The sequence below is a fragment of the Balaenoptera musculus genome, chromosome X, assembly GCF_009873245.2.
Source record: "Balaenoptera musculus isolate JJ_BM4_2016_0621 chromosome X, mBalMus1.pri.v3, whole genome shotgun sequence".
Lineage (NCBI taxonomy): Eukaryota > Metazoa > Chordata > Mammalia > Artiodactyla > Balaenopteridae > Balaenoptera > Balaenoptera musculus.
In genome coordinates, this window is record NC_045806.1 from 104,206,862 (window position 1) to 104,227,458 (window position 20,597).

Genomic DNA, 20,597 nt, shown 5'->3' on the forward strand with positions numbered 1-20,597 from the left:
AGACTCTGCACTTCCACTGCAGGGCGTGTGGGTTCGATCCCTGGTTGGGGAGCTAAGATCCCCCATGCTGCAAGGCGAGGCCAAAAAAAAAAAAATGTGGTTGATTTAGTTGTTTAAACTAACCAGCCAAATAGGATGAAGTAAATGGTTGGCACAAGGGCTGTCAAATAACTTTTTTGGTTTCATTTTACTACTTCCTGGGCCTCATTAATCTGCTCTTTGAGCCATTCTCCACTCCCTAAACTTCTCTTATCCTTTTTGTCACCTCTCTTTTACTCCCACCTAGCTGTCCCTGCTGCCCACTGCCATTGCTGGCTCCTGATAGAGGTGTTTACAGATATTTCAGATAACTTGCTTACATCTTCCCTGTCTTGCCATTTACCGGCAAGTCACTCCTTCCTTCCACCGCACATCCCTTGGTCTGAGTTATCTGGAGTGTGGCCACAGACCGTTTCTTTGCTGTGACAGTGAGATAGGTTCCACAGTCACTGAGGCATTGGGAGGGTGTGGTGGAGGGGGTGGAGGGGGTGAGATTTTCATCTCTGCTGCCAAGAACTTTTAAAATAAACTTTCTTTTTTTTTTTTCTCCCCGGGAAACCCCTTTATTCAAGCAAACTTATTATAATTCATATTTTCTTGATTCCCTACAGAGCTTCACAAAATTCAGAAGTCTGTCCCTGCAGGGAATTTCACTTGTAATGGCCTTCATTCCAAAGATCTAATTCTGTTCTCTTTTAGTGTGCACATGGGAGAGTGACGGAAGTGCACAAAGAAAGGCAAGTAACCCCTGAAGAACTTGAGTTTCAGTATCATCCGTATCACTCAGGGTGATGGAGGACATTCTGTAGAAATGAAAATGTTGGCAGGGGAGAGAGGAAGAGATGATGAGGCACATTAGGCAAGAGTTTAAAAAGGGGAAAAGAAGGTGCCTTTTCTGTACTAAAACTATTGTTTCTTTTCTTTGTTCTCCCTGGATTGCTGTAACTTTTCATGCATGAATGTTATTATATGTAGTTTTTCAAAACAACAGGAAATGCTGAATCCACTTGTATAAAATTGAATTGACATGTAGATTTCAAAGAGGAGGCTTATATTTCTCCTTCTATCCAGTTGTGGTTAGGGTATCTGAGACTTGCAAAAAATTTAAAGAACAATAGAAAAGAGCTTTTCTTCAGGCACGTAGAGACCTGAAGACTATCAGTGAAGGCAAAGGTCCGAGGCCTGGGGCAGGTGGTATAATGCAGATGGATGAGAGAGAGGAAAGTTTTGTTTCCTTTGTTAAACAGAATGACCACAAAGAACACTGAGTAAAAGTTACTAAAGTCCAAGATGGGTGAAGGGACTGTAAAATAGCACCAAACTTCTTTAAACTGAGTTCAAGTTTCCTGGACAGAAAGAATTACCTCTTAGAGAGAATTGCAAACGAGTTTTTAGAACCAATTTTTACAATTACTGAGAAATACTGGGCAGTAGAAGATGTGTTGGACGATTAGAGGTGGTTAAACATAGGCCTGACCTCAAGAAGAATCCGAAGATGTGCCCCACAAACTGTAAGGAGGGAACCTGATGTTGATTTAGGAAAGGTCTTGGAATGGGTTATTAAACAGTTGTTTTTTAGTTCTTAGATGAGGAAATGGTGTTTATAGATACTATGGCTGGAAACAAATTATGTCAAGGTATTCTTATTTTTTTTTCTTTCTTTTTTTTTTTTTTAAATTTTTTTTTTATAGCTACTTTTATTTTTATTTATTTATTTATTTTTGGCTGTGCTGGGTCTTCGGTTCGTGCGAGGGCTTTCTCCAGTTGCGGCAAGCGGGGGCCACTCTTCATCGCGGTGCGCGGGCCTTTCACCATCGCGGCCCCTCCCGTTGCGGGGCACAGGCTCCAGACGCGCAGGCTCAGCAGCTGTGGCTCATGGGCCCAGCCGCTCCACGGCATGTGGGATCTTCCCAGACCAGGGCTCGAACCCGTGTCCCCTGCATTAGCAGGCAGATTCTCAACCACTGCGCCACCAGGGAAGCCCTTCTTATTTTCTTTTAAACAGAGTTACCAACTTGGTAAGGTTTCTCATGATACCTTTGTGGATTAGTTAGGGAAAGTATAGGTGAGTGTAGTGGCTTTCAAGCTTGTTTTGACTGTGACCCTCAGTAAGAATTATATTTTAGACCATTATTCAGGATATACAATTGAAATAAAAGTTTCATGAAATAATACTTATTTACCCTTACCACATATGATGCACTCTGATTTTTTTTGTTGTTCTATTTCATTTTTCTTGAAAACTGGTCATAGGCCATCATATTGCTTTCCTGATACACTATGAATCACAACCCATAGGTGATAGTTCAAACAGATGGATTCACAATGTAAGAGATGACTACACTAGTGGTGCCACAATTTCATCTTGGCCTATCTATCCGTCAATTTTATCATGGATGAAGACATAGAAGGCATTCATCAAGTCCATAGGTGACACAAGGCTGGGAAGGGTAGTATTGGATACTCAGACAAACACCTCAAAGTGTGCACATTATGGACAGTGGGTCAACAGGATTATCTGCATACAAGAGGTCCACGTTGCTTGTGTATCTGCTATTGGGCTGATATTGGGGAGAGCATTAGGCTGGCTCCAAGGAGTAAATCAACTCTCAAATTTGCTAGCACACCAAGAGACTTGGTCTAACTCCCAATTCCATTCTAGTCAGGCACGAGATGGAAGTGAGTTACCAGAGCAAGATGATTCAAAAGCAGCAATGGAAATAAAGAGCCCAATCTCTTCATAATCAACTCATCTCCTGAAGTGAAAGGCCTGGTTGTTTATAGCAGTGCTTACAATGGGCAGTTATGCTTCAGAGTTTATACCGAGAGTTCAGTTTCACATTTCAGTAAATCAAAAAAAGATATTGATTTTGAACAAATGGCTGATTTTATTGTCAAAGCAAATTTCATTTCTTGAGATGATTAGATTTTACTAAACTCTTTCCTAAGTGCCACTAAACACACATTCTGTGAATAAACAGCATATTCCTCAACCAAATGACATTTGTCACCCACTAAATACAATTATATTTGGTCATCTCCAGTTGTCATTGAAAATGCAGAAGTGGGAAAACTGCACACTGGGAGTCAGAAAGTTTTTGCTCAACTCTTGGTTGTATCACTTAATAACTCTATGGTCATAGCACAATTCATAATCCTTCTGACTACCAGTTTTCTTCTCTGTAGATGGGGAGGGTGGTTTCTTCTCTCAAGGGTGGTTGGGTAGTGGAGATAAAATGGAACAGTGTGAGTAAGATGTTTAGCATAGTTCCTGGCACATAGTAAGCTCTCAATAAGTAGTAGCAGTTATTATTAGAATTAACAGAAGGAGAATATTCATAATCTGCTGAGGATTAGGGCACGCTTTTCAGGATTGATTCTTCCCAGGGGCTCAGGTTTGCCTCAGAAAAGAACAGAAAACAAAGGCATCACGTCCCAGCTTCCAAAGGTATTATACTATGCTAGCATTAATGGGCCTTCCCATGTTGGGGACTTTTTATTTTTATTTTTTTTGTGGGATCTTAGTTTCCCGACCAGGGATCGAACCCAGACCCCCCAGGCAGTGGAAGCGCCGAGTTCTAACCACTGGACAGCCAGGGAATGCCCAGGACCTTTTGGTTTTGAAATGTAGGGAGAGTAACAAGGAACTTTAGCAGTTGGGTTATATTTCTATAGAGAAACCTTCATGATGTTGTAAGGGACCTTGAGAAAACAGTTGATCCATCTTCCTGATTCCAGAGAGGCCTGTATTCCAAGCATTCATAGATTACTGCTATCCACATTTGCTTTAAAAGTTTCAAAATGTGGGGATTCTATCAGATCTTCTGATAATGTATGATACTGCCACATTGTCTTAGAATCAGTAAGCTCTTCATAAGGTCTGATTCAAATCTTCATGCTGCAGCACAGGCCTCTATTTTTTCTCTTGCCTGTGCCTGTCAGCAGAATCTGTGTGCTCTCATTTAGACATTTGTCTCTACCCTCACCCATCAATATATTTTGATTTACTGAAATATAAAACTGAGCACTGTGTAAGCTCAGCTGGATCACTGTAAGTACTACTATAAACAACTGGGGCTTTCCTCTTGGAAGGTGTTATGAAGCTCCCTACTCAGCTTTCTCCCTTCCAGCTCAAGACAGCCCATGTTCTTAAGTAAAGTCATGGGAAACCTAAGTCCCCAATCTGCCACCATTGTCTAAACAGACAGTGGAAACTCTGTCCATAGAGGCTGAGCATCTGGGAAGCTGTGCCACACGCTGGCTTCCTCGCGGTACACACTTTGACCCAGAGCATTTCCTTTGGTGTCTTCCAGGTTTTGTCCACCTGTGCCGCACCTGGGTGCTGATTTGCTTCAATGCCAGATCCTCCCGCTTCCCAGCCAAACATCTCAAAAGAGTGATCTATTTTCACTGTCTTCATTTCCTCACCTCCCACTCTACCACTGCAGTCCAACTCCAATTAAATTGCACTGTACCAAAGGCACTCTTATCAGAGTCACGAATGCTGTCCAACCAAATGGCTTCTTAAAACAACAACAACAACAAAAACACACCTTATTTTACGTGACCTCTAAGCAGCATTTGATATTAACCGTTCCCTTCCTTTTGAAAAGCTTGCTTCTCTTGCGTTTTTGGACCACATGCATTCCTGGTTTTCTTCCTACTTGTCAGGTCTCTTCATCTCAGTCTCCTTTTTGTGGGTTCCCATTCCTCATCCTTCTCTTGAATATTGTTATCGTTGGAGTTTGGTCTGAAGCCTTCTCTTTTTTTCTGCTTATGTACCTTCCCTGGAAGATCTCACCCACTTCCCTATTTGCCATTACCATGGGATAAAACTGATAATCCCAAATCTCATCTCCATTTTAGGCCTTGATATCCAATTGCCTGCCAGATGTATTTACCTGAACACACAATGGTACCTCAAACTCAGTTTGCCCCCAGATAAACCCCTCACCCAACCCTCACCCAAACCTGCTTCTCCTCTTCTTGTATTTCTTATCTCAGTGAATGGTACCACTATACACATACTTCCTTAATTCCAAAACTGTCAGTCAGCAAGTTCTTTGACTGTAGCTCCAATATTTCACTAATCTGTCTAGCTTTCTTAATCCACACTGCTGATACTTTAGGTTTGGCCGTTATCATTGCGTGCCTATGTAACCTGCATGAAACTGAGCAGCTTCACGGTCAGGGTCATCACGGAGTTGTATCTCAAAGAAATATCACCTGAACAGCCAAAAAAAAAAATTGGAAAGCAATTTAATTTGCACTGAAGTTTCTTGAAAAGGGACTAATCATTTATTTATTGATGTTTTGTCCCTGTCACACCTATATTGCTTTGACTGCCTCTTAAGTGGTCTCCCTGCCTCTAATACTGTTTCCCTCCACTTGATTCTCTATACTACAGCTAGAATGCTCCTTTAAAAATGCATTTCCATGTTTAAGGCTATTTTAAAAATGCATTTTCCTGCTTAATGCTCTCATTGGCTCCCCAATGTCCACTGGATAAAACTGGAACTCCATCATGCTTATAAGGTCCTTCACCACATTGTCCGCACTTAACTCCTTCATATTCTTTGTACCATAGTGTCTTTTTCATATTGGTATATATGTTAACTATGCCTGCTGAGCACTTACTATGCATGTCCAAAGAAGGTACAGTGGGAAACTCGTTGGATACATAGTTTGGCGACAGAGAGCGGATTATATATTAAACATTGTGATATTAAATTCCAGGAAGGGAATGAGACCACAGAGAGGATTAGAAGCATTAGGGAAGGGTCCCGTGGAAGAGGTGAGGTGTAAGGAGGGTAGGGAAGGGGATTTGGACCAGCAGAAGAAGTTCCAGTCTGAAGGACTGGGGCCACGAGAAGCAGGCTCCTAATAAAAGTGGAAGGTCATACTCTGGACACTGAAGTAGACATCGGTCCAGCCTCATTGTCCTGTGCCGGCTTAAGAGGACAAATGCTAGATACTCTTTAGGGTGATTGAAGCACACAACACGAAGTGATGGACAGCAGCGGAGAGAGAAGCCAGATAATTTGGACATGAAGCCTGATTTCTCTCCCAGGCTGTCCTGCTGGTTTCTAACATGTACCCTGACCCACCCCACTTAACTATCCATCTCCTCCCCACTCCCCCCAAAAAAACGACTGTTTTTCTCAAGCTGATGTTGTGTAAGGAAAAGGGAAGGGGGCTACTGTCAGGGAAACTGAGGCTTGGAATGAAATGCCATAGAGAAACTGTGACTCTGTCTCCTGTTCAGTGGGCTGCACTCTACATGCCAACCTGAAAGGGATGAGGTAGCTTTTACGGTGGCAATTATGGCTTGCGAGGTGTCGTGTGAAAAAGAACCCTTCTCACAGTGATGAGGATCCTATGTTTGCTCTATTTAGACAAAGAATTCTCTTTTCAGCATAACTTTCCACACAGAAACAGATAAATTGTTTAGAGCTGACTGACTGCAATACTAAGTGTTCTATTTTAAGTTAAAACTATCCCACAAGTGAATCATATATGTGCATCTTCTCTCTTTCGTCCCCCTCCTCCATATAAACACATTCACGCCCTTCCTCACTGCCATAAATAATGCTGCTTTTGCTTGCCTCCTGCAGGACTTTGCATCGTGGAAAGTTAGGCTGCTCTAGGACTTGATAGCCGGATCCACTCTTATCTCTCTTAAAGAGGGTTCATTCATTTTGTCAGTTTTCCAGGCCTTCCAATTCCTATTTTATTTTTGTAGTTGACTCTATTTGACTATTTTCTGAGGTTCTGGGGTGAGGCAGGGGCACCCTAACTGTGGAGAATATTGCTGGTTGCCTACTGAAGAGCAATCCTTCATTCCTTGCTAAAGGAACCCTGATTTGGGTTCTAGAATTAGGTAGCAATCTGCTCAGGGAGGTTGACCCAGTTCCAGAGGGTCTGAATCCATTTTGGAGATCCCATTTCCCCTTTGCCAGTGACTCACTTCTGGCCAATGTGACACCAGAAGGAAATCTGCCGGCATCTTTGCCTACTTCTGGCCATCTCACTATGTGAATTAATGAAGCCTTATTGTTCAAATCACTTTTAGTTAAGTGTCTTACTACTTGCAGTCAAAACCATCCTCTCTGATACACTAACCAATTCTAAAACTCTCAACTTCTACTGTGATTCATTTGAAAAGACAAATAATCTACGTCATCAGAGTCACAGATTCATGGAATGTTAGTTTGTAAGTCCCTTTGATGACTGTCTAGTCTGTTTCCCTCACTGAACATACCAACTGCTTGTGTCTGCAAACTAAGAAAGTCATCCACAAGGTGCTGGGACTGTGCTCTATGCTCTGTAATCTCTACATGCCTAATCTTGATTTTGCATAATTCTGGTAAAATCAGAATTTTGAACTCAGAACTACACTGAATTTTCCCTTTTATTCTCATTGGCAAAAGGCTTTCCTAAATACATGTAAAATAGATCTCAGAGGGAATGTTGCTTTTACTTCAAAAAAAAAAAAACCCACAAAAACAAACAAAAAACCGCCCTAGAAATAGCTATTTACATAGACATGAATAATAAGTCATGCTCATATATTCATTAAAAAAGATTTCCAGACTTTAGTAGTCAGTACTCTTCCAAATGTGAGTTATTGTATTATTCAAAAATAATAAAATTACATATCTTGGACCATAGTCAACAAGTGAAATTGGCCTTACCCTCTAATTGATTCAAATCTGAGAGACTTTAATGTTCACGCCAACATCCCACCCAGTGTTACTCCCATCCTAGTTTACTCTTTTCTCTCAACTGAGTTTTTCTGAGGAGGAGAAAAGTAACTTACGTAAAGAGAAACTTCTGCTATCTGGTGTTATAATGGATACGCCAGGCTTCCTTTCTACCTAATTTCTGTATGAGAAAATTGTTATCCATTTCCATGATGCCAAATGGTGATAGCGCTTGAAAACCACTGGTGCCTACCTGAGTGATGTCCATTCCCGAGTCACAGCTCAGTGGCTGCGTGGAAGTCAGACCGTTTGAGCCGATTACAGTTGTGATCACAGCATTCTCATCAATTCTCCGAATCATAGTCCCATCCACAAAGTAAATGAATCCATGCCTATCAACTGTGATGCCTGTTGGGGAAGAGCAATTGAGCATTAGTAGTCTAGAGGGCCACATTTGCACCAAGATCAGTATTTTGAAAGAAGCCCTAGAAATGAAAAGGCATTTTAAAGACATATGGATTCAATTTTGCTCAGCACAGACAGAACAGTAACGGGAGAGGTTTGTTTGGACACACATTCACTCCTCTGTGTATTGAGAAGAAATGACAAAATGTAATATGCGGAGAGAAAGCCAGTCTAATAATTTTGTTGTCCAGTTTTACATTTCCACCCCCCTGATACTTGCTTACTCCCACAAACAGAAAAAAAAAAAAAAAATCCTCTAAGACAAATGGGAAAAGACAGGGGAGGCAGTGTATGTTACATTTCTTTTAGAGTGAAGATGCATAGGCCGCTGCTTATTTTCATAGTTGCATTAGAAATAACTGACTTGGAAAGCATTAAAATTATTTTCATCAATTCACACTCAGTTAACAGAGTCTGTAATAATTCTGATAAACTGGACTGAGTTTTTTCTCTGTATTATCTGTTAAGAGGGGAGCTGGAGAGCAAAATTATGGTGTCACAAAAGGAACGGTTAAGCTTCTAGAAAAAATAAAAGTCAATAAAATTCTCACAGTAGTTTTACACACTGTGCTAATTACAGTTTTGTTTCTTGGAAAATATATAAAGGCAGTTAGAAGGCTGGGGTTCTAATACTGAATGTACCACTTACAACTGATGTGTGACTTTGATTGAGTGATTCAGCCTCCTCTTCGGTAAAATATGGAAAAGATTATCTGCCTGTGATATTGTGATTTATAATAAAGAATTTTGGCCTCCATTCCCTTTTCTAACACAGAGCTCCTAAAACTCTTGGGATTGCCTGTGGTGAGAGAGATAAAGGTGACTTTTGTTATGTTAATGACGTGACTTTGGCCACACCGAAGAATAGGCTGGTTGCCAGGAGAACCAACCTGGTGATTAGAGGATTGGAACTTTCAGTCCCACCTCCTGACCCGGGCTGGAGATTGAGCTCAAACGCCAATGGCCAATGATTTAATCAATTATGATTATGAGGCCTCCATTAAAAACCCAAAAGGACAGGGTTTGGAGAGCTTCCAGGTTGGTGAACACAGGGCGATTTGGGGAGAATGGTGCACCTGGAGAGCGCCTGGAAGCTTCCTCTCCTTTTCCCCATACCTTGCCCCATGCATCTCTTCCATCTGGTTGTTCCTGAGTTACATCCTTTTATAATAAACCAGTTACCTAGTGAGTAAACTGTTTCTCTGAGTTAGGTGAGCCACTCTACCAAAATAATGGAACCCAAGAAGGGAGTTGTTGGAACCTCCTATCTACAGCAGTTCTGTCAGAAACACAGGTGACAACCTGGACTTGTGATTGGCATGTGAAGTGGTGTTGGGGGGAGGCAGTCTTGCAGGACTCACCCCTTAACCTGTGGGATCTGATACTATTTACGGGTAGATCGCGTCAGAGTTAAGTGAAATTGTAGGACACCCAACTGGTGTAGAATTGCTTGGTGGTGTTGTTGGTGGTTCTCCCCATGCTGGAAATTGGTCTCAGAACACCTTTGATTGCTTTACTTGGCTAAAGTGACCAACTGTCCTGGTTTGCCTGGGACTGAGGCAGGGTTCAGTTTTAAACCTGGGACAGTCCTGGACAATCTAGGATGAGGTGGTTATTCTATGCCTAGGTTGTAGTAAGTATCTGATGAAATAATGCATTTAAAAAGTGTCAGACACTGATAAAGAACATATGGTTCAACTCCTGCTTCCCTTGCTACTTTGAAAACAACCACATGGCATTACTTTAAAATTAGTTTACAATTTAGTCTTTTCCTAGTTCTCCTTTATTCAGACCTTGTGAAACTCAGAATGTATGTTAAAGTTAGCAAGATCTGTGATAACCAGCATGTCCTCTTAGTGCTCATGTGTGCACGCACACACACGCACACACACACACAATAATTTTCCTGGCAAAGAGTGAACTCATCTAAAGACAGTTTATAAACCCAACTTAATAAACTGCCTTTAGATGAGCTAATTCATTGGCAGGAGGTTAATATTAAGGCTCGACTTTATGATGTACTTTGATTAATCCTTAACATCTATAAAAGTTACAGATTCATTTTTTTAAAATAAATTTATTTATTTTATTTATTTTTGGCTGCATCAGGTATTTGTTGTGGTGCGTGGGCTTCTCATTGAGGTGGCTTCTCTTGTTCCAGAGCACAGGTTCTAGGCACGCGGGCTTCAGTAGTTGCAGCACGCGGGCTCAGTAGTTGTGGCTCGCCAGCTCTAGAGCACAGGCTCAGTAGTTGTGGCGCATGGGCTTAGTTTCTCTGCGGCATGTGGGATCTTCTGGGACCAGGGCTCGAACCCTTGTCGCCTGCATTGGCAGGCGGATTCTCAACCACTGCACCACCAGGGAAGCCCCAGATTCATCTTAACTTTCCCTGAATGCCTCTAAAGTCATCTACGTTTTGGTGAGTTCTCCAAGGAAACCAGCATGTCCAAACAAGGGGAATTCCATGTCAATAAGTCCCTTTATTATTTTTGGTGGCATAAAGACCTTAAAGAAGGTTTTTAAAAAGACTTTTAAGACCGCGGCAGGTCAAAGGATGATGGCACAGGAACATTTCTTTCATCTCCAGAATATTTGGACTGAAGATGAATCAAGGGGTACCTCCACTTTATATTTTTCTTTGTGTTTTGGCGAAATCAATTTCTTAAATGCCTAGAATTTGGTCTGGTGTGTGGCAGGCCTATGACTTGGGATCACCTTCTATGACCTCTGTATTCAATATCACTGAATGTGAACTTGGAAATTTGGCTGTCATGAGAGGATGAACTGAAAGATCAAGACTCAAATCTGGAGAGAGAAAGGCTAAGAGCAGACAGGCTTGAAGTGTATGAAATCATGAATTATTTACCAAACGCATACTGAATGGCACTGTGCCAAGCTCTGTGCGCGTCAAAGGACGAAGAATTCAGGTGCACGGAAAGCAAGACTAAGAGGAGTACTCTGAAAGGGTTGCTCTAACTGGGAGATGATAAACTTAGAGAATCAAATCCCTGAAAATTGAAACAGATTCCCAAAAGGTATAGACAAATGTATTCCTACAGAAACTAGCAGTATAGAAACATACATCTTTATGCTGACATCAGGGAGGACAATTCTGTTCCTTGACTACTACACTCCTCACCCCCGTCAGAGGGTGGAGCTTGGCCTGATCTGGGGAGGATAATCTTGGACTTACATGGTTTTCCCACTTTTAATTTTTGTGAACTTCTAAACACTGAACTGCTCTCTGTTCCTGTCAGCTGAACTCCACAGATGAGGCTTATTAAATCCTCGCTGTTGGCCTTCGGGGCTTATTTGGCTGACGGTTTGTAGGATACTCTCCTTTCATATATTTGTGTAGCAATTTCTTTTATCGCGGTCCAAATTCCAAAATACTCCAATTTTTGAGATTCTTTAATTAAATTTAATTGGGTTATACTGATGTTTGGAGTTGAAAAAGAAATAGTAGAAAGGGCTTTGAGGGGCTGTGTGATAGGTGTTTTATTTATGCATCTAGGCATATTTTATATGTACATATTTTCATTTCCTCTCATTTTCCTACCCCAACCAATGAACCAACCAAACAAACAACCAACACACAGACAAATTCCCCAAACAACTAGTTTTACAAACTCTTCGCTGGTGAGGTTTAAAGGGTATTTAATTTTCACTGAGGTTATAAACCAAACTGGAAATCACGGGTAAGAAAAAGAGAATTATTTTTGCCATTACTTGGCTGGGGAGCGGGAGTGGGGGGTGGTCATCTCCCATAATGAGTATCGTTATAGCCCAGGGATGTTGATGACGCAGTATGATCTATTACTGTTTGTTAGACTGAGTGGGAGGAGGTGGCACATGCCGAGTCTATTTTAAGTTTTATTCTTCAGAGATGGGGACGTGAGTGATTTCAGATCACATAAAGCCATCTGGGGCTAGCAAGATCTTAAAGATTCAATATGACGTTCATATTTTGATATAGTTGTACCCAGATTTCCAAAATTTGTTACCCAATGCTGTGGGCATAATTTGTTCCAAGGGTCACGTCCCTTGATGTGCTTACTTGACAGGGTTTTCATTAGCACTTAAAACACAATGGAAGGCACAGTCTTTGAATGAGAAAGGAATTAAACTGCATTGAAAAGACTCACTTCCAGGGTTTAAAATTTTAACCAGTATTCATTTTTAGAGCAAGCAAAAAATATATAGATCTGTGCGATTACCAGAAGGTTAGGCAGTGATGCAGGGTGGGTGGGATAGAGGTGGGACGAACGACCAAGGAAAACACTTCTCTCAGATGCCCAGACAGCATGTTTAGCTTGGAGCACATTTTTACATTTGTGAGAAAATAAATAAGTCCTTGTAAATTAGTGCATATAATGAAAGCACTGACAGACCATAACCTGGAAGTGTGAATGGTGCTGTCTCCATTCATCAGCATTAAGCCCTAACAAGCTCTTTCTATGGAGGAACCTGCTCATAAATAAAGTGCATCTAGTAAAAAAAAAATTATTCGCAGTGTCTTATGCAAAGTAGGGGACATTATATAATATCTGAACTGCAGGCTCTTTTCTCTGTGAAGCATAGCTCTGTATGAAACAGCTGCAAATTAACGGGCGAAAGTATTTGACGTCTTCCCTTGTCTTATTATCCTCCAATGAATAAATACTATAATTCTTAAGAAGACAATTGCCTAAAGCTGGGGCAGCCTGGATAGTTACTAATAAATTTATCACCTGTTAGGGAAGAGGATGCTGCTGATCGATACTGAAGCAGCAGGGGCAACCTGACGTGGTATCACTGAGAGTCCAGATGTGGAGGTTAACAGCCTGGAAATAGTAGCTAAAATCCCAAATTAGATAACAGAGAAGATCAGAGTTTTTGGCTGTGCAGAATGCCAATTTCAAATGTTGGCAGAAGGCATCTCTGCATTTAATTTATAAAAATTACAGCTGTTGAGGCCACCTACATTTTTATTATTTCTGTATTAAAAATGAACCTTCTTTCAGAATATAAGCTTTGGAAAGTAGTCATAAAATTCTCTCCATCTACAGCCCTAGCAACCAGAAAACTGAAATACTGCTTCTTCTTTTTTTTTCCTGCCACAATCTGCTCTTTAATTTTATGAGACAGAGGTAAATGGTTAAAATAAACTTTCAGAGAATGTCCTAAGTGCAATATGGCATCAGCTCAATCTCCAATACTGAGTGTGCTGAATTGTGTAGCTGCCATTAGCCAGTTGATCATAAAGTGCCCTTTAAATCAAAGAGAGTTTAAATTTTTTGCTTTGTTTCTGTGCATTTCAATTCTCAGAAAATTGGTATCATATGTGTGGTCTATATGGAAATTCTCCACTAGGCAGAAAAGTCCATTCCCCAACTGATCTAACTACTGTCCACTTATAATTACCTACCAAAATCAGAAAGGGCCAAGTTACTTCTGTACAATAAGCCTGTTATCTTGCTAGGTAGACACTAAATGGAGCTTCTAGAATTTGGAGGGATTACAAATATCTGTGTGTTACTAGGGTTGGAAGGAAGCAGAGCTTAATGACCAGCTGAGATGATTTCACTGTGAGGTTAACAATGAGAACAGGAGTTCTCAAATAAGAGACTCTAATAAACTTACCATAACATTACAGGACAAGTGAATAGTGTGAGTTATTTAATCAGATGACCTCTTTAATTAAAAAAAAATTACACTATATTCTAACAGTAAAGGTCAATTTCCAAAGAATTTAAATACAAATTAAAAATGATAAGCATTCAGACTAATATGTCCTTCCTTTCAAGACTCAGAAGGCACTCAGAGACATCACGAGGAACAAGAGATTCGTGGGCTAGTTGACCAAGAATTGTGATTGAGAGAAAGACAGGTAAGGCCACTCCTTCTGATCCTCTCAAAGCTTTAGCCTTCCAGGCAAGGCAGAGTGAATGAAGAGCTCTCGCACCTCCACCAGCACTACTTTCCTAAAAGTTTACTGGGAAAGTTGTTTTTGTCCTCACCTATTAATTTATTCAGGATTTATTTTGAACCTGTTATATGTCAGGCACTGTGCTAGGCACTGGGACGACTGCAGACTATAAAACAGATATGGCACTGCTCTTGAGAAGCTCAGAAACCAGTGGGGGAGACGGAGAAATACCCAGGCAATTACAGTGCCTTGAGATAAGCACTAGTTTGGGGCAAGTCCACGGTACCATGGGAGCAGCCTTGGGGGATGGGCTGGGGAAATGAAGGTCACTAGTGTTTTCTCAGATTATAAGTCACACGTAAGCAGAAATCTGAAGGACTATGTTGAACTTCTGATGAGCCCAGTGTGAAATCCAGGAAGCACCACAAAAAACCCATTAAGGCTGACTATTATCACTAAATAATAACCATTTTCATTTGCTGAGAATACTAAGATATTCCAGGCACTGTGCTGGACTCTTTACATACATTTTCTCTTTTTAATCCTCACAGTAGCCCTGTGAAGTAGGTATTATTAATGTCATTTTTTAGAAGAGGAAATAGAGGTTCAGAGGTCAAATGACTAACTCCAGGTTGCCAATGCTAGATTTAGCTCATGTTTGTCTGACTTTCAATGTCCATTCTTTTGATCACTATCCCATGTAGTCTAAATGGGGCTATCAATCACTTTACCACAGGAGTGGTGTACAGAATGGTTTCTGAGGGTCCAGAAACTCCATGAAATTATCTGCAAAATGTTTCGTGTATGTGTATCGTCATGAGGAGATGGTCCATTGCTTTTGTTAGATGGTCAAAGTGATCCATGATCCCTCCCCTGAAATTGTAAGAATTCTTATATTCCTGTAGAGCTCCTGGACCTCTTCAGAATTATTCTTCAAAGATATTCTGCAGCTTCATTCCTACAGAGCTGGTGAGTTTCCGGAAAGCACCCAGAGTTTCCATGTGATGGGGACTTTGGTAACTTGACTATTATCTATGATTTACTAAATAAAAAGGAGACCCCAGAAACAAGGGTCACAAACTTATATGTCATCAGGGGACAGGCAGGTGACATTAGTTTGTAAGTTAGGTCAGGTGTTAGATTATACAAGTTCTAGGGGAAACAAAGGTTAACTAAAAAAAGCATGTCCCACCTAAATGCACTCAATCTCTTTTTCTTTTAATAAAGACACAGGGACTTCCCTGGTGACTCAGTGGTTAAGAATCTGCCTGCCAATGCAGGAGACACGGGTTCGAGCCCTGGTCCGGGAAGATCCCACATGCCGCGGAGCAACTAAGCCCGTGCGCCACAACTACTGAGCCTGCGCTCTAGAGCCCATGAGCCACAACTACTGAGCCCACGTGCCACAATTACTGAAGCCCGCGCGCCTAGAGCCCGTGCTCCATAACAAGAGAACCCACCGCAATGAGAAGCCCGCGCACCACAACGAAGAGTAGCCCCCGCTGGCCGCAACTAGAGAAAGCCCACATGCAGCGACGAAGACCCAACACAGCCAAAAATAAATAAATAAATAAATTAATTAATTAAGAAAATAAATAAAGACGCAGAGTGGGACAAATGAATTATATTTTGAACCAGATTTATTCCCTGAGTCGCCAATTTATGATGCTTGCTAGAGGACAATCAAGAGGAATATATCGTCAGTGAAGAGGCTGCTGTGAGCAGACAAGATCCATGAACTTAGAATAAATCTAATAACTAGTACTGCCGTTAAAAGTTATGTCCTGATACAGAGATTTCCCATAAACCCCCTGCCTCCACACATGCATACCTCTCCCACTATCAACGTCCTGCACCAAACTGGTATGTTTGTTACAATTAATGAACCCACACTGACACATCATTATCACCCAAAGACCATAATTTACATTAGGGTTCACTCTTGGTGTTGGACACTGTCTGAGTTTGGACAAATGTATAATAGCATATTTCCACCTTTAGAGTATCAGACAGAGTAGTTTCAGTGTATAAAGATTCTGCTTAATTTTTCTGTGAACCTAAGACTGCTCTAAAAAATAAAGTCCACTTAAAAAGAAGTTATGTCTTGGTTTACAAGCTCTGAGAAGCCAAAGATAATCAAATCTAGTTACAATTCTCCATCATGGGAAAATGATATCCCTGGATGGCTAGTGATACAATGCTTGCTAAGAATGCAGCTTCTTTTGTTCCCACCAAGATCAAAGCTCAGAATTTATGACAAGTTCATCAAATTTAGTCAAATCAAACCAGAAAAGTAGGTGTTCAAGCTGAACTTGACTTCGCTCTTGCTCTGCCACCCTTCTCTTCCTCATCCTTCCCTCAGGAAGCTCTCCCTCTTTAGTATGGCGGAGACAATGCTATGTATTCAGGTAATCCTATCTATTTTTCTTTCTGAGAATAGAGCTAGATTACATTTCCCAGCCTCCACTGCAGTTAGGTGTGGGAAGAAGTGATATATGCTACTTCTAGGCCTGGCCCCTAACAAAACCTCTGTTGAGCTCCTTTATGGGGCCCCCCCTCCCTCTAGGTTGGCTGGATGCAGAGTACCCACTGGAGGACTCCAAGGCCTAAGGGACTGACAAGCCACTAGATGGAAGGGGCCTGGCTCCTGAGTCACTGCTGGGAGCAGGGATCTCTCCTGTCCCACAGGCAACCTTTACTGGACTGTGATGTGAGCAAGAAACAAACGACTATTTTGTTAAGCCATTGAGATTGTGTGTGTGTGTGTGTGTGTGTAATATATAGTTGTTAGCTTGGCCTCACTATTACATTCACCAACCACCAATGCAAATCCTGTTCATCTTCTAAGGTTTTTATGAGATGTTTCTCTTCCAGGAAGCCTTCTCTGCAAACTCCACTTTCTGGTCTCTCTGTTTTCTAACCTAAAGAAGCTTCTTTTTTTTTTTTTTTTTTTTTTTTCAAATGTGAATTATCCAGTCATGCTCTGTCTAGGCAATAAGCTCCTTGAGGGCAAGAACTGGGTTTTATGCTTTAGTTTTATAGCTCAACAAATCCAGTAGACCCAGGCACAAATGTTCAATAAACCTTGTTGAATTATAGGCTTAATTGCCACACATCGATAATGAAGCACATCTATCTTGAATCAAATAAAGCATGCCACGATGTCAAGATCTGCATATGAATTTCTCTAAAAATGAGTTTGGAAAGGAGGCAATGGTAATCTCTTTCTCCAAAGACCTTTAAGAGGAGTACAGCCCCCTATCAATTAGTGATGATGAGAATATGGGAAAAAGGGGAATTGACCACTCAGAGCAAATAGCATAAGGACCATGGATCAAATTAACTGCAACTGAATTTGATCCATGTAGATAGCTACACTGAATAGCTCAGGTTCCCTGCAAATCCACTTTGCTCTATCAACACAACTTTGTGTTACGATCTTATGATCTCTTCCAACCGTACTCTAATCTTAGGAGTTCTAAGGAAACAGCAATATCTCAAGATTTCACCTTAATTTACTTCACTCTGGACCACATAAGGGAAAGCAGAGAGAACACCGGCTCCAGGGTCACATCAGGGGATCTGGGCTTCAGGCTGACCTCTGTTACAGATTAGCTGTAGGACTTGTCTTGATTTCCTAACCCACACCCTACCTACTGCACAGGGTTAAAACAGTGTGAAGCTCACAAGAGCCAATGAAATGAGAGCCCTTTGAAGAGGATGAAGTCTTACAGTGGTGCTAAGTGGTGTCCTAATTACTCAGTCATTGCTGTAATTCTTTCTGAAAGTGACTTTTCTAAGCCTTAGAACCATAGACAAAGATTTCCACATAGGCTCTGCTTCAACATTTTAGGCTCTTCTATGTTGGACAGACATAGTAGAAGCTTTAAGTCCATAACCCGGGTCAGTGGCAGAGTGCCCTATGTTAGATTCACCACAGAGACAAGGCAGAGGTTGAAAACAACTTTGTTAGCTTAGGGGAAATACTGCACTACTGAACTACTGGTGTAAAAGCCTTCAAGCTTTTATAAGATAGCTAAAGTTTTCATCCAGAGAATCAAATAAATGAAGCTCCATGCTGTGCAACTGGCTCAGGGAGACCCTGGGCTGGGGGTGGTGCTGGTGTCTCAACATTTAACAGTGACACCAGACACTAGGGATGGTATGAGTTATTTTTCCTTGCTTTATAGAGCTGTGTGTGTATGTGTGTGTGTGTGTGTGTAAGCGATTGGGTTAAATAGACAGTTCCAGTTCAAGTTGAAATGCATATCCCATGTTTTATTTTTGTGCTAGAGTTCTTGCTCAAAAGATGCCTGTAGGCTGAGATTTAAGGGGACTCAGTACATCTGGGCTAAGATAAATGAGGTTTATTGGACATGAGCTGAATATTTTATATCCCCCCCCCTTAAAAAATTCTTCAATTATCAAGCAACTGTATCTGGGACACTACTCAGATACATTTTGAAGAAATGCCTTTGTCATCCTAAGGAAACAAACCACCTCACAAGAACCTTACGTGAACAATTAGCTTGAGGAGGGAAAGTTCATTTATTGCCCGTGGACCAGCAAAAAACTAATTGCAGTTGTTACACTCTGGGGGAAAATGAGTCTCTTTCAAGATATGTGAACGACCAAGAGGTTCTGATAAAAAAGCAAACTAAGTAGAATACCTTGGCCTGAATACTCAGTAAAAGGAGGATATGAGGAATTAAGCCTGACGGTGCTTACTATTCACAGTACTGGGCTAACTCAAGAAGAATGAAAATTTCTGCAGGAAAGTTATTTGCATGTAGGATCTATTCAAAGACAACGTGGAAGGCCCATTTAAAATTCTTCCAACAGCCGTACATCCTGACTAATGAAGCTAACACTAGAAGAGAAGTTCAGGAAGTCAGAAAGGCAGGGTGATGAACACTCTGTGAATACAATTTTCGAACCTTTGAAATGAGGTTTAAAGAGACACTTAGGAGGACCAATTTGGGCTCAATCAAAAATATATTATTAGAACAACAACAACAAACACAAATATGACAGTTGAGCAAAAGAAAAAAATTAAGCAAAGCAGTTGTCTAATGAGACAAACAACTCTTTGACTTTTTCTTTTCCACACTCTGACCTACAAGTTTGACAATCTGAGTGCAGAAGAAGGTTACATTGAAAGGTATTGAAAAAAACTGGGATTTGCTGTTCAAAGGGGGCTGGTGACATCTCTGGCCTTGTCTTGATTGAGACTGGGGTTTCCAAGGCCATTTCCCCACCTTTTTTCCTCTAAGTTCAATTACCCAGACATGTTCAGGAGAGCTATGAGAGTAGGAGGAAAGAGTCTGGGGGTAGAAGCTACGAGGAGATCCTGTTGTGAGGCTGACTGTGACTTTCAAAAATTTACATAATCTCCCAGTCCTTGGGGTTTTGCCTTTGTCTAATTGCGAGAAGAAAAGCTGAGATGCCCATGTCAGTGGATTACTGTAAAGACCAATTAAAATCACATCGGAGCAGAATAGTCTGTGAAATCTTTTTGAAAGGTTAACACAAGTGGTGTTAATATTTCTGTTTTTGATTAACTGTTAGTTTTCTGGCATCTTGCTGTGGATTATCTGCTACATGATGACCTGCTTCAGCACAGCTTGACTTAGACGGCAGGAACCCTCTGCAATTCTGTCAGCGTCTCCTCCATGCTGATGGTGACGAGCAGACTGTACAGGGGTCCTGTGTTACTTTTCCAGTCAAACTGGTCTATTCACTGTCTCTGAAACACATCTTTCTCTTTCCCTGGTTATCACTACATATTTGCCTGCACTACTCCTGTGCCTGGAATCCCCTCTCCCTCTCCTAGTATCCAGATCCTACTCATCTTTTAAGACACAGTGCAAAGTCTAGCCTCAATAATTACAATATATATACTAACTCAAAGACTTGCAAATATCTTGATGGAGGTACTTCCTTGTCGAGTATATCAAACAATTTCATCAATCTTGTCTGATGGTAGAAATCTGAGCCTCTTAGAAGAGATGTGTTATTCCACCGATATAAGTGGGTAGGAATGAGGATCACATCAGGTATATGTCATTAAGTTGCAAATCTAAAGCTTGGCCTGTAACTAAGAGTGTGAGGCTTTTTGACTAGACTCAAGAATGCATTTTACATACTGAGATAGGGCCATTTTAACCAATCCATTTCAAGACCACCCCAACCTTCGTAGGAAGAGCTGAGTCATTCACTTCCCATTTAGGTGGCCTCTTTGTTCTCCACTGCCTTGCCCTTACTTCTTTGCCTTGTTCTTTGATCTCATTCCTTTTTGAATTCACTTAACCTACCAGGAAGAGAAGTTAGAATCTAGTTCCCAGTTTTCCTTTACCCACGTGTCCAGTCCTTTTTCAGATTCCTTTCCTTTCTTCCACATCTTCCCCCTTCTGCTCATTTTCCTCTCCCCTTTTCTCCAAATCCCAACCAGCTCTCCATTCTCTGAGCCCCTTGAGTGCTTA

At 41.2% G+C, this 20,597-nt stretch overlaps 1 protein-coding gene across 1 annotated transcript in view; it reads right to left on the minus strand.

Annotated features, from left to right (window-relative positions):
- The window catches only part of TENM1 (teneurin transmembrane protein 1), a 786,103-nt gene that overhangs the window by 65,298 nt on the left and 700,208 nt on the right, over positions 1-20,597 (minus strand). The window contains exon 25 of the mRNA XM_036840114.1: positions 7,996-8,150. Within this exon, the coding sequence (XP_036696009.1) occupies positions 7,996-8,150 (155 nt within the window). The remainder of the gene's footprint in view (positions 1-7,995; positions 8,151-20,597) is intronic.